Source organism: Monodelphis domestica, chromosome 2, assembly GCF_027887165.1.
Source record: "Monodelphis domestica isolate mMonDom1 chromosome 2, mMonDom1.pri, whole genome shotgun sequence".
NCBI classification, from domain to species: domain Eukaryota; kingdom Metazoa; phylum Chordata; class Mammalia; order Didelphimorphia; family Didelphidae; genus Monodelphis; species Monodelphis domestica.
This window is the reverse complement of record NC_077228.1, coordinates 397,384,058-397,397,038: the sequence shown is the minus strand read 5'-3', so window position 1 is coordinate 397,397,038 and position 12,981 is coordinate 397,384,058. Positions and strand designations below refer to the sequence as shown.

The following is a 12,981-nucleotide window of genomic DNA, read 5'->3' as shown; positions in this document are numbered from 1 at the left end:
AAGTCACTTAACCCCCATTGCCTAGCCTACATTCTTCTGCTTTGTCTAAGAAGGTAAGGGTTAAAAAAAAAAGATGACATTTGGTCCAACTCCCAGGAAACTGAAAAGAGACTTGCCCAAAGTTATTCAAGGAGCAAACAACAGAGCCATGATATGTACAGATTCTCAGACTCTAAATCCAATGCTTTTTTGGTAATCATTACATTTTCTAGAAATTAAAGAAAAAATTTAAATCTGGAACTAATATAATTAGAAATGGTAAATATATGATATGATGTTATTCCTATAACAAAATTTTATTTTTTCCATTTGTTTTAAACAAATAGTATTCCTGGAAAATTTTTATACATCTCTACTAATGACATATACTGCCATAACTATTCCACCCTATCTGAAGTTTTTCTCCTATATGTTTTTTATCTACAATCAGGATTAATAGAAATTTTATGTGTTGGATTAAAATGAAAATCTTTAGCACACATTAACTTGGTCTTAAGAGAAAGTCTTTTTAAACAAAATTAAATGGAAATATAGAAATTTTCAAACCTTATTTGAGAGCTATGCTAATAAAAATCATTCCAAGACACATTTCTAATTTTACATTGTTAGTAACTTACCTTTCTCGAGGAACTGCAAACCAGTATTCTGGTTGCTTTCTTCTCTTGCCATACTGTTGTACCATAGTTGTGATATGGGTAGCAAAGGATTTTCTCATGGGTTTTCCCACTTTGATACACAGAAACATTGGTGGTGTCTTGCTCTTCTCTTCTTTTGATGGAAGCATATCTGAACCATGTTAAACAAAATTTTTAAAAAATCTACACACTATATAATGACAATGCAGTTTTATAGCCTCAATAAAATAATAAATATTTAAATTAAGGAATCAGTAGACACTGGTTGTGCAATTAAAGTCTTCCTGTACAAAATAAAGACTACTAATAGTACAGGCCAGATCAGTGAAGGGATGTTTTGTTAGCACTAAAATATAAATTCTTCTATGAAACTCCTCATTTATGAAATTCAAACTTGCTTCTTCCTACAAACCCTTAGGACATCAATATAATAAATTTATGCATATAGCAGGAACTTAATAAATGTTTATTGATTATTCAGTAAAATGGTGCTAATATGGACTACATGAGAAGATAATAGGAACCCAAGTGAGCTAGAAGAGACCTGATAGACCATCTAATTTGACCTCTTCATTTTATGGATGAAGAAACTGAGGTTCAGGGAGGCAAGTAGCTACCTCAAGGAAACATAGGTAGTGACTGTCAGAGATGAGACAGTTCACTGTAATATTATACATTGCCTTTTTGTACTGTATAATTTAAAGATTTTGGAAAACCATTTCACGTATTTTAAAGATCCAAAAGAATCAGCCAAAGTTCCTTGAAAGGTAAAAACCAAATTCCATTTCCATTTATTTGCTCCTCTCCAACTTCCACCCATCATCAATGGCTTCCTTCTAACCTAGTAATATATGATTTAAATCCAGCATCAATATATAAACTAATTTCTTAACTCTAAGCAATAACATGATTTAATAGATATAATGAACTCTTTCAATATTGACAGTACTGTTACCATGTATTGCAGCATTTGAAAAATTAAGTTGCTAAACACACACACACACACAAACATGACTTACCTTCAATGGGTACCTGAATTCTCTTTAATAGCCACAATCTAATTTCTGATTTACTATCCACCTGTGCACCCTGGCAGCTCTTGTCCAGAGAGGATTCCAGTGAAGCATCCAGAGATTCTTTAACAACTCTCTCTTCTGTAGAAGGATCCATTTTCAATGAAAATGGTTCTTTTTCAGAACCTTTACCTGGCTTCTTGCTGCCTTCAAAAGGTAGCTCATCTGCTTGAGGAACTGAACTACTAAGAGTAATATCTATTCCTAAGGGAAGATTGCTTTTGCCATCACTAATTTCTGACTTTTCCAAGTTTTCAATTAACTGTGATCCCTCCTTATTTTTATTAAGGTAAAATTCGATAAGTTTAACTTTATCTAGGTCTTCATGAATGTTCAAAATTGATTCTACCTCATTTTGGGGAGAAATGACTAGCTTATTCCCTTCAGGCCCCATATCTTGTTTCTCACAAGTTTCTAAATCCAGAGCACCTTTCAGCTCAGTATCATACTCTGTTCTTGAAAGATCCAATGCTGGCTGGTTTAGTATTTCTAAAGTGGAACTGGTTCCTTGTGATTTGGCCTTTTTGGACTCATCTGGGTCAAGGGAAAGACATTCCCTTGGAGTTTCCTTTTTGTCATTTCCACCCTCAACTTGGGAGGAAAGTTCTTCCAGATCAACAAAGTCATCATCTTCTCCTAAAAGGGAGTTTTCTTTGGTTTTAGAATCAGATGCCATTTTTGTCTTGGAGGGTTTCTTAATGTCAGCAATCATCATAGCCAAATTACTAGGTTCCTCCTTGGAACCTAAGGTCTCTGATTCCCTTAGTATGGAATTGTCAAAAGGCCTAAGTTTGTAATCTGTTGACTTCTCCAATGGATTTGCTGAGTTGGAAATGAGGGAAGTAGTGGTTTCTCCATTCTGCTGCCTTTTTTCCTTACTGAGAGATTTGAATTTACTGAATGGATTTATATCCTTCTCAGAAGCCAGGTCCTCCCATTCTCCAGGCCTGTACAGAGGACAAAGATCCTGTGGTAGGTCACTGTCAGGAAGAAATGGTGGATGCACATGGAATGTTAAAACACAAAATAAAAACCAAAATGGAGGAAAAAACAAAACAAACAGAACAAACTCAAAAGAAAAAGGATAACTAAAATATGTTTAAATGATTTTAGATGGATGAATCTAAATAAAAAAATAACATCTTTAAAACTAAACACAAGGAAGTTAAAAAAATAATGTCAAGAAAGGAAAATGGTGTTTTGTACCTCAATGGAAAAGTATGGATGGCTTTTGAAGTCATGTGTGACAAATACAGAACATGAAATGTGCCTTAAGCTTTTTTAAGGTAAAAGAATCATATTGCTATTTTTCCTAAAGGATAGGGTAGGGAAGGAAAATATCTTAGTCCTAAGGATTGGAATGGAAAAAAAAATAAATGTTTTTTCTTCTTGGTAAATACTCTAGAAACTTATTATAATCAATGTCTCATCTACTTAATGTTATTTGAATAATTACTATCTACATAACACAAGAACTTTTTGCTAAAATGCTGTTCAATCAATTAATAACATTTATTAAGTACCTACTAGATACCAGGCTTCATGGGTACAAGGATGAAATTCAACCAATACTTGACCTCAAGGAATACACATTCATATGATGTTATAGAGCAATATCAGAGGCAAATTTTCCCCAAATAAACTTCTATTCCCTGGAACAAATTACCATAGATGGAGTGTAATTTGGGGGTACCTACTTGCCTGAATTTATGTTATGGGGAAGAGTGTTAGCAAAGCTTTAGTGTAAAATATTTCATAGTTTTTAAGATTTTCAGAAAAAGCATTTGCTTTTAATTGCCTAAGCCTTAGGCTTAGACTTAGCTTACTCAGCAAAGCTTGCTAACTCTCAAATTTTTAATGTGGGTATTACTGAGATTAAATTAGGAATATATGTTGATATGGTTTTGATAAACTAAGGAATCTGGAAAACTGTCTCAGAGGCTAGAGAGGCAGAAAGAATTCTGTGCAAGGCTTGGAATTTGAAGGGGGAAGGACAGGAAGAGTTCTGAGACAGTTAATCCTTGGCTGTGATAGGATTAGCTGCTCTAGATTCTCTCTCTCAGACCTTGTTTGTAGAGGTGTAGAGGTGAATATAGAATAGAGGTGAAAAGAAGAGAAACTCTTGAAAATATCTTGGAGTTTATTTTCCCCACTGTGGGAAACACCAGGTACCCATTACCCCTCCTTTTTTCTCTTAGCAGAGGTACATTCGAAGGCCCCACACCCATTGCAGGCTAAGCATGACAGATATATCAATCATCCCTAGAAACACAAGTTACAGACACATGTCACTGATTCGTTATGTTTACCATAACCAAGCAACTTTGCTAGGTGCTTGAATCAAACACAAGAAAAATACAATTTGGAAATTGAGAAAAATTCCAATTCTGGTCTGCTTTAAGTTACCCTCTAACCCCATACCTAGCTACGAAATGTTTTGTTACCCATCTCCCAAGTAATTGTGATTGATTGTGAAAGCTGATCAAAAGCAACAATGATTCTCCTAGCTGGTCATCCCATAGGTCAGATCACCCTGTTTATGTCATTCATCTATTTCTGTTATAGCAACAATGTTTCATTGACTATCTCCTTAGGCTTCATATCTGTTGTTATGTTCTATGGAAACATGTATGTTGAAAAATGATGGTGTGCCAGAAAAGTATGTACTCACTGAACCCATAAAATAAATGCAAACCCTGTGCATGGCAGAACTCTGTGTGATGCCTAAACACAGGATTGAGTATACAGTGTCTCTCACGACTTATTTGACTGACTGCCACACCTAGACAGGGGGCCCTGAACCTTGAGAGACCATAGACTTGGCTCTCTAAGGGGGATTATCAGAAGCAAATTTCTCTCTCCATTGTGTCAGATTTTTTTTTAAAGTCATCTCTCAGTGACCTGGAGGTCAAATGCCACTAAATGAATTCAGGTATAGATAAATCCTCAGAGAAAGGAAGTTAAAGAAGCAAGGAACCATGAAACGGAAAACTGATTCCACAGACAATACTTCTCTGGGTGGCCCAGGAAAATTAAGAAACTCTGATTGGTTCCTGAGATGTGATGTGTGAGAGTTAATGGATGGAGAAAGGAGCTTATAAAGTCAAACCAGGAACCTATCTGGGTCTTCTGGTTGGAACGTGGGGAGAGGAAGGAATCCTTGACAGAGTTTACCTACATCCTCATCATGGTGGCCAATAGATTAGAAAGCTAAGGGGGCAGTTGGGTACTTCAGTGGATTGAGAGCCAGGCCTAGAGACAGGAGGTCCTAGGTTCAAATCTGGCCTCAGACACTCTGCAGCTGTGTGACCCTGGGCAAGTCACTTGACCCCCACTGCCTAGCCCTTACCACTCTTATGCCTTGGAGCCAATACACAGTATTAACTCCAAGATGGAAGGTAAGGATTTTAATAAAAAAAAATAAAAAAAAGAAAGCTAAGTATCTCTTTACCTTTTCCTACCCTTCCCTCTCTTTACTACTATTACTTTGATTTAATAAAGTTAATCTCATAGACTGACTCAAAGTTAGTCTCATAATTTTAATGATTACAATGGGAAATGACACCTAGCATTAGTATGAAGAAAACGTGCCACTATAACCTCACTTTTCATCTTCCACAGTATTGGATAGAAAACACAGTGAAGATGGGAGGAAGCTCTTTTCAGCTGAGAAGATTTTATTTTTACAGAGGTTAGGGCAAATTCAGATGTTAGTCTTTTCTTGTGGCATAATGGTAAATGACCATCAATTAAGAAATATTATCAAACTAAGATCTTATAAGGCAGGGAATTCATACAGATGCAACATAGGTTGAGAGCCCAAAATTCAATGATGTGTAATCCTTTATAACACCTCAGTTGTTTCAAACAACAAATGCAGAATTTACCCATCACATATGCTCCATGATGGGTGGGTCCCCAGATTAACCTTTCAAAGCTTATCCTAACTCAACATGTACCTAAGTATCTAAGTATAAGGATGTATACTAAATATAGTATTAAGAATCTGGACTAATATTATATCTGGTGTTGATAAAATACTTCCACAGACATAATCTTATTTAAACCTCACAAAAACTAAGAAGCTGGTAGAGTAGAGGTGTTATCATCACCATATATAAGAGAAACAAGTGGGTTAATGGTGAGTATTTGTATACATGAAGAAAAGACAGTACAATCTAGTCAAATGATGGCAAAATTGGGCCAGAGGTATCAAAGAGGGCATGCAGAACACTCTCTGTGGGCACATGCACTGTCATATCTCACCAGAGTTTGCTACTAGAAAAGCAGAGGGACTCGGACAGATCTTCTGCCTTCCCAATTTCCACCATACCTGAGGACATTTTTTCCCATCACCCACTCCTTTGCCCAGAAGCCCAAAGGGAGTGCTTTCCCCTTCCTCTGCATGGGGTAAGGTGGGGAGCTACATGTGGCACTCCGTCTGGGGGTGGGGGGATACAGCATGAGGTCTTTGGGGGCAGGGGCAGGCACAGCATACTGTCTCTAAAAGGTTAGCCATCACTGACCTAGGCTGTTTCCAGTCTCCTTCATAAAAAGGCACTTCTCTAAAGTTTTACAGGTTAGGGTTTTGAGGCAAGAAAATAGGATGAGAGTTAGGCACTGCATGGGTGTTAGTAGATTAGGGGGGAAAAAAGGTGAAAAATTACCTTTTTTTCCCTGATCATCCATCCTACCCCAAAAGACATAGAACTATAGCAAGGCTGAAAGCAGGTCAAGGGAGAAAAGACTCCTAGCCATTGTTGACATGCATGCTGAATGAATAATACTGAAGGAAAAGGAAATCATGAGTAGGGAGGAGGAGGAAAGCTATTTCGTTGGGAAAGCTCTTTATATAAAGGTAAGTTAGGAGTATTTCTGATTATGGAGTCTGGGAGGAAAATCTTATTGGTCTATTGCTGAAAGTTTTTTAATTTAAAAAGGAACTCTTTTCCTGTTTTTAGCATTTAGTCAATGAATTAAAGTTCTTACAGTAGAAATCCTTTTCTCCTTCTTAAGCCCAATTTTGCTTATAAAATAGGCTGTTGTCTCAAAGAAAAGAAGGTAGAAATGCCAGGAGTGTACAAATTCCTTTTGTGGTTCTCTTTTGAAAGCAAAAACTGTTTTTGTCTTTTCTTTTTAATCTCCAGTTGCCTGGGACTAGTAAGTGCTTAAAAGTTTCTTGATTGATTTTTTTTTCTTCCTTTCTTACCTATTGACCTGCTTTCTGACTCACTAATTTTGTTACTTTTTTTCCCTATGACTCAGTTTTATTATTTTCTTGAAAATACTAAAAATTGCCAATGATAAATTCATATATGGACACTCCTGATACATTATGGGATCTATCCTTTCCTCACAAAACCAAATATTGGTTTTCTTCCTTTGCATCTTTAAGTCTCTTCTACTTCCCACTCTCATAAAAATAAAGAATCCCTCTTACGATGGTAATGCATCTTTAATCTTCATGTGGGAGATATCATTGTAGAGTGCAATAGAAACAACTTCTTCCATGGGACAGATGAGGCCATACTCTTCACACCCATTCTCAATAACCAGAGGATCAGACTTATGAGGATCAAACATGATGTTGTTAGGTGTGACAATCATGACACCTCCAACTACACCCTTGAAAGGGAAAGAAAAAAAGATATAAACATATTAGCATGTAGATTTATTACTATCATAATAAGTCTTTTTGTAAATACATGTTCTTTCAGTTTTTCAGAATATTGTACTACATTCCCCTTTCATATTCTTTTACTGGGGTTAACTGACTTGCCCATGGTCACACATTTGAACCCAGGACTTCCCATTTTCCAGCCTGGTTCTCTAACCATTGAGCAACCTAGCTGCCCCACCTCCATATTTTTTCAATGCCTTTATTAGGGTGTCAAAAAATACATTTAAGGTTTTTTGGATGCAATCTTAGATGTGGCACAAATTAGAAGGACACTGAACCCAGAATAATTATATCTGTTTTACTATCAGCTCAGTCATTAGTTTTGTTAGCTTGAGCAAATCAGTATGCTGAGTTTTAGATTTCTGATTTTTAAATTAAGGGGAAATAGAGCAGAGATGATCTTTAAGATTTCTTTTAGCCCTTAAATTCCATGATTACAATTTGTTCATTCTAGGTTTCTATCAATCATCATACCTAAAGGTATATATAACTGCCTTTACAATGACCATGTCTTCTTTGGCTTTCTTCATGCCCCAACTAAAATCTTACCTTGCACAGGAAACCCTGCCCAATTCTCCTTAATTCTAGAGCTTTTCTTCTGTTCATTATTTTTAGTTTATGCTTTATATGTCCTCATACATCGTTTGCATCTTTTCTCCCTCATCAGACTGTGAGCATCTTGGGAGCAGGGATTATCTTTGCCCCCCCCCCTTTTTTTGGTAATCCCAGAACTTGGCATAGTGCCCAGCACATAGGAAGTGATTAATCAATGTTTATATTGATTAATAGTAACTACATCAAGTAGAGTATGACAAACTTATTTTAGGAAATTTCCTGACAAACTCTTGTCCCAGACTGAACAATAAACTCTCATGCACCCCTTGATCACCCTAGATAGCATTAGGAGATATAATGAAATTTTAATTGCTCTTTTTGTCTTCTTAGTTTCTCCTTTTCTATCTAAGGTCTCTCCCAGGTACCCTAACCTCTGGTGATTGCATCCAGGTCTCTCCCAGTCATTTTTTAGACTGTGGCTAGTGATATTTCAAAGTGCATGACAGAACCTATGCCTCATCTTCCAAAAATCTATATAAGTAAATTGAATTATATAATTCATTCTTGCCAGATTAATCTTCCTACCTTGATTAAAGACTGTTATTACAATTGCTTCAGTAGTTCTGTTTTTTTAAGGTTGACAAGTATTAAAAAAAATTAGTTTTTTTAACTCAGAAAGATGAGGCAACTTCACCATTTGACCTCAAAGCAAAAGTATTACTACTCGTTTATAAGTGAATATTCATTATTGTGTCCTCCTAACAGGGCACTGCTCAATTTATTAATTCTTTAAAATCCTTAACTTCCATCTTGTAATAAAAATTTGTTCCAAGGCAAAAGAACAAGAAGGGGTAGGCAATGTGGGTTAAGTGACTTGCCCAGGGACACACAGCTAGGAAGAATCTGAGGCACATTTGAACCCAGGACCTCTCATCTCTAGGCCTGGTTCTCAATCTACTAAACCAATTCTACTATGGTTTTTATGGCCATGTGGTCATAGCTGTTTATCATAACTAGGACAAAAGATATCTATGAGATCTTGGGCAAATCACAGTATCTCAACTAAGAAATGGGTAGTGTTGAAATGGATGATCTAAGGTCCCTTCTAGCTGGTGTCTTAATCTGAAGTATTTTCACCTAAGGCAAGAAATAGGTGAGTAGTCAATGGAGTGGTGGCTTTCCCAGAGCAGTAGAATTATGATCTGAATCCTAAGTCTCTGGCTCCAGATCCCATGCTATTCCTGCTATATCATAATGCGTTAAAGTTTTGATAGATGTGGAAACTAGGACTAGGTGAGAAGATAATGAGAAGTGAGGTGAATTGTTCAGGTTAGTACAACTAGTAAATAACAGAACTAGGAAGGACCAGTCATCTTTAAGTACATGAAAAGCTGTCACATGCAAGAAGGATTCAACTTGTTTTGCCCTATAGAATAGAATCAGAGACAATGGGTAGAAGTTACAGAGGTAGATTTAGGTCTGACCTTGAGACACATTTCCTAAGGATCATAGCTGACCTCCAAAAGAATGAGCAGACTGAGATTTTCCTCTTCCTAAGGTCTTTAAAGCAAAGCATAGATGATCATTTGTAGATTAGGGTTAAGCAGGTATTTTCTTCAGTGATAATTTGGTCTAGATTATCTGTGAGGTACCTGACAGTCCTGAGATTCTTCAGTAACCTCCATACCATGATAAAGCAATGGAAGGCATTCATAGAGAAAGAGGATAAGAACTTTTAAAGGGGACTACAGTGTGTGTGTGTGTGTGTGTGTGTGTGTGTGTGTGTAAATAAAAATAAAAGAAAAAAGTTGAATAAGAAATAAGGCCATTGGTATAATTAAATTGGGAGAGAGGTCAATCTAACCCTTGCTCCATCCTGATGATGGGGAAAGCTGATCACTGACCAATACAAGCCTACAATAGGAACCTAGGGAGTGGTCCCTGGGGTGGTAGCTAGGTCTGGCATCAGGAAAATCTGAATTCAAATACTTCAAATACCTCTGATATTTAATAGCTTTGCAACCTTGGGTCACACCTTCAGTTCCCTTGTTTTCCCTACCTCCTTCTTCCCAACATTTGTTGCTGTTTTAAACTAGATATCATTCCTATAGAAAACTGCTGGTGAGGAAACTCTCTCCATCACTGAAGACTGATGCCTGCTCTGCAAGTTAGGTTGCCTGAGTCACAGAGAGTCTATGTAGTTTTTTTCTAAAGTCATATAGTCAATATGTATTAGAGACAGGGACTTGAACTTAAGTCTTCTTGACTATGAAGCAGACTTTCTTGTTAGTAAAAAATGCCCATGATTATTTTTGAATAAATAAAAGTTTTACTAGTGATCTCACCATGCATTTGAATCTGTTGTCTTCTCTTTTTATACTGTTTTGTTTTTCCACAGTTTTTTTTCTAACCACTACTAGTTATTTTTTACATGGTTGCTTCCCTTTCTAAAGTTTTATTGATGCCTTTTGCTTTTATATTATATTCATTTACAAATACACCATGCTTCCTCACCACTTTGAGATTCTATCCTTGTAAAAAAGAGAGCAGATGGGTTTGTACCCTGAAGACATAATAAGGAAAAAGACTTGTACAAAAATATTTATAGCTGTGCTCTTTGTGGTGGCAAAAAATTTTAAAACAAGGGGGGTATCCATCAATTGGGGAATGGCTGAACAAATTGTGGTGTATGATGGTGATGGAATATTATTGTGCTGAAAAGAATAATGAACTGGAGGACTTCTGTGGGACCTGGAAAGACCTCCAGGAATTGATGCTGAGTTAAAGGAGCAAGAACCAGGAGAACATGTACACAGAGACTGATACATTATAGCACAATCGAAAGTAATAGACTTTTCTATTAGCAGCAATGCAATGATCCAGGACAATCCAGAGGAATTTATGAGAAAGAATGCTATCCACATCCAGAGAAAGAACTGTGGGAGCAGAAATGCAGAAGAAAAACATATGATTGATCACATAGTTCGATAAGGATATGATTAGGGTTTTGATGTTAAAAGAACCCTCTACTGCAAATATGAATAACATGGAAATAGGTTTAAACAATGATACATATATAACCCAGTGGAATTGCTTGCCAGCTCCAGGAAGGGGGTGGGTGGGAATCATGAATAATGTAATCATGGAAAAATATTCTTTAAAAAAAAAGAAAAAGACAAGTTTAGGAAAACCAATCAACACAACACCTGGCTTAACAAAATGTGTAACATTCCATAGCTACAGTAATCCACCTTCTTGATAAAAGGAGGCATATTTTCTCATTTCTTCTCTGGGACTAAGTTGGATCATGATAATCATCACAACATTAAATTTCAATTTACAGTTCTGTTTACATCATTGTAGTTAACATGTGTATTGGTTTCTTGGTTCTGCTTACTCCATTCCATATTAGTTTATGTAAGTCCCTATTTCTCTGAACATTTCTTTCACGAAAAAAGACATAATTTTGATTACCTACTACTACATTACTCTATTCTTTGAAAAACTCCACAGTTAAGTCTCTACCTTAATGATTAGTAATGCTAGTATCTACCACTTTATGTTATTGCAGCCCCTGTTTCAAGGTGTAGAGCTCTCAACATTCCATTTTCCCCAACAGTTCTTTTTTCCTACTCCTCATCATTACAAAGGCATACCTGAAATTTAAAGATAAAACAACTAAAACAAAAAGGTATTTGAAGAAGCTATAAAGTGGAGCTAATATTGTAATAAACCACCTTAGGAAGAATAGGAACATTTTTTGAGCCATATTCTAGATCCACCTTTGATTTTGGTGGCAATGATAGTATTATTAAAATCTTAGTTTTATAGATTTAGAACAGGAAGGGGCCTCAGATATTATCAAGGTCAATACTCTCCTTTTATAGTTGTGAAAAATTAGGCCTATTGAGGTTAAGTTCTTTGCCCAATGCTATAAAGCAATAAATAGAAAAGTTAGGATTTGAACTCATATCCTTTGACTTCAAACCCAATTCTAATTTAAACCAAAAAGAAAAAAAAATGCTAGCTAAAGGGAAAAATAAGAAAGCAAAATAAAATACAAAAGCTTAAAGTTATCTACATATAAAATTTATGGTTTTTTTTTAACCTTCCTCAACTCTTCTAAAGGCAACACTGGCCCCCCACAACCTGTACACTTAATCATTATTCCCTCTACACACCCAAGCTAAAAGCAAAGATAGGTAAAAAAGACTGGATTAAATCAGGTCTATAATCCACCAGTTGGGAAGAGGAGTTTACTAGGCTCCCTTATTAACAGTTTAGTTTCTTCCAAGGCCATATTAACACATCACCAAGCCCAGCTTATGTTTTTCTTTTTTTGTTGCTGTTTTTTGTCTTTGCTTTTACTTTATTTTGTCTTTAAAAAAAAACAACAACAACAGGAATTTCAAAGGCAAGAAAGCAGAAAACACAGAAAGATAATTGATCAAAGGTGGCACACAGCCACTTCTGCCAACTAGATTTTGCCACTTCGAGAAAAGAAATGCCAGAAATTCAGTAGAGGGCTACTAATGGATGCTTGTCATGTTGTGAGCTAGAACCTTTGGACAAAACTTCAACTATTCCTCAGCTCCAATTATTTCTTCTGACCTTTTACTTTTAATACACATTCCCAAGTGACCACAACTGCTACCCACCTTGCCATCTGTGAAGTATCGACAGTTCATTTTTAAAAACTTTACAACTACTGGTTCGTCTTCTTCAGAGGTGGATGATAGAACTCTTTCGATTGGTTTTAAGGCTTTTCTTGCTAAGTCAGCATCCTTTAAAAGGCAAATGTTTTCATGATAAACAAAAAATAAAAACATTTTTTCCTTACATTTTGTTTTAAAAGTTCAAAACAACTCTAAGTTTAATGAAATAAAATTCCACTCTATATTCTCCTATGCAACCTGTTTGGTTTCAAACTAAAATGAAAAGTGACAAATATACTGCATTCTTTCAAAAGGATACATGGATAGTGAAAAGTAACCAAAATAAAATGCATTTTTGTTTGTTTTTTAATTTAGGAGATTTT

The 12,981-nt window shown here is 36.0% G+C and overlaps 1 protein-coding gene across 5 annotated transcripts in view; it reads right to left on the bottom strand.

Annotated features, from left to right (window-relative positions):
* The window catches only part of NCOA7 (nuclear receptor coactivator 7), a 226,356-nt gene that overhangs the window by 30,140 nt on the left and 183,235 nt on the right, over window positions 1-12,981 (bottom strand). For 4 of the 5 annotated variants that reach the window (XM_056818727.1, XM_056818725.1, XM_056818728.1 and 1 more), the window contains 4 exons: window positions 12,602-12,727; window positions 7,149-7,333; window positions 1,655-2,688; window positions 618-786 (listed from right to left, as the gene is read on the bottom strand). In XM_056818727.1, coding sequence (XP_056674705.1) covers window positions 618-786; window positions 1,655-2,688; window positions 7,149-7,333; window positions 12,602-12,727 — 1,514 coding nt within the window. The remainder of the gene's footprint in view (window positions 1-617; window positions 787-1,654; window positions 2,689-7,148; window positions 7,334-12,601; window positions 12,728-12,981) is intronic. The other variant, XM_056818726.1, reaches the window with a different exon arrangement.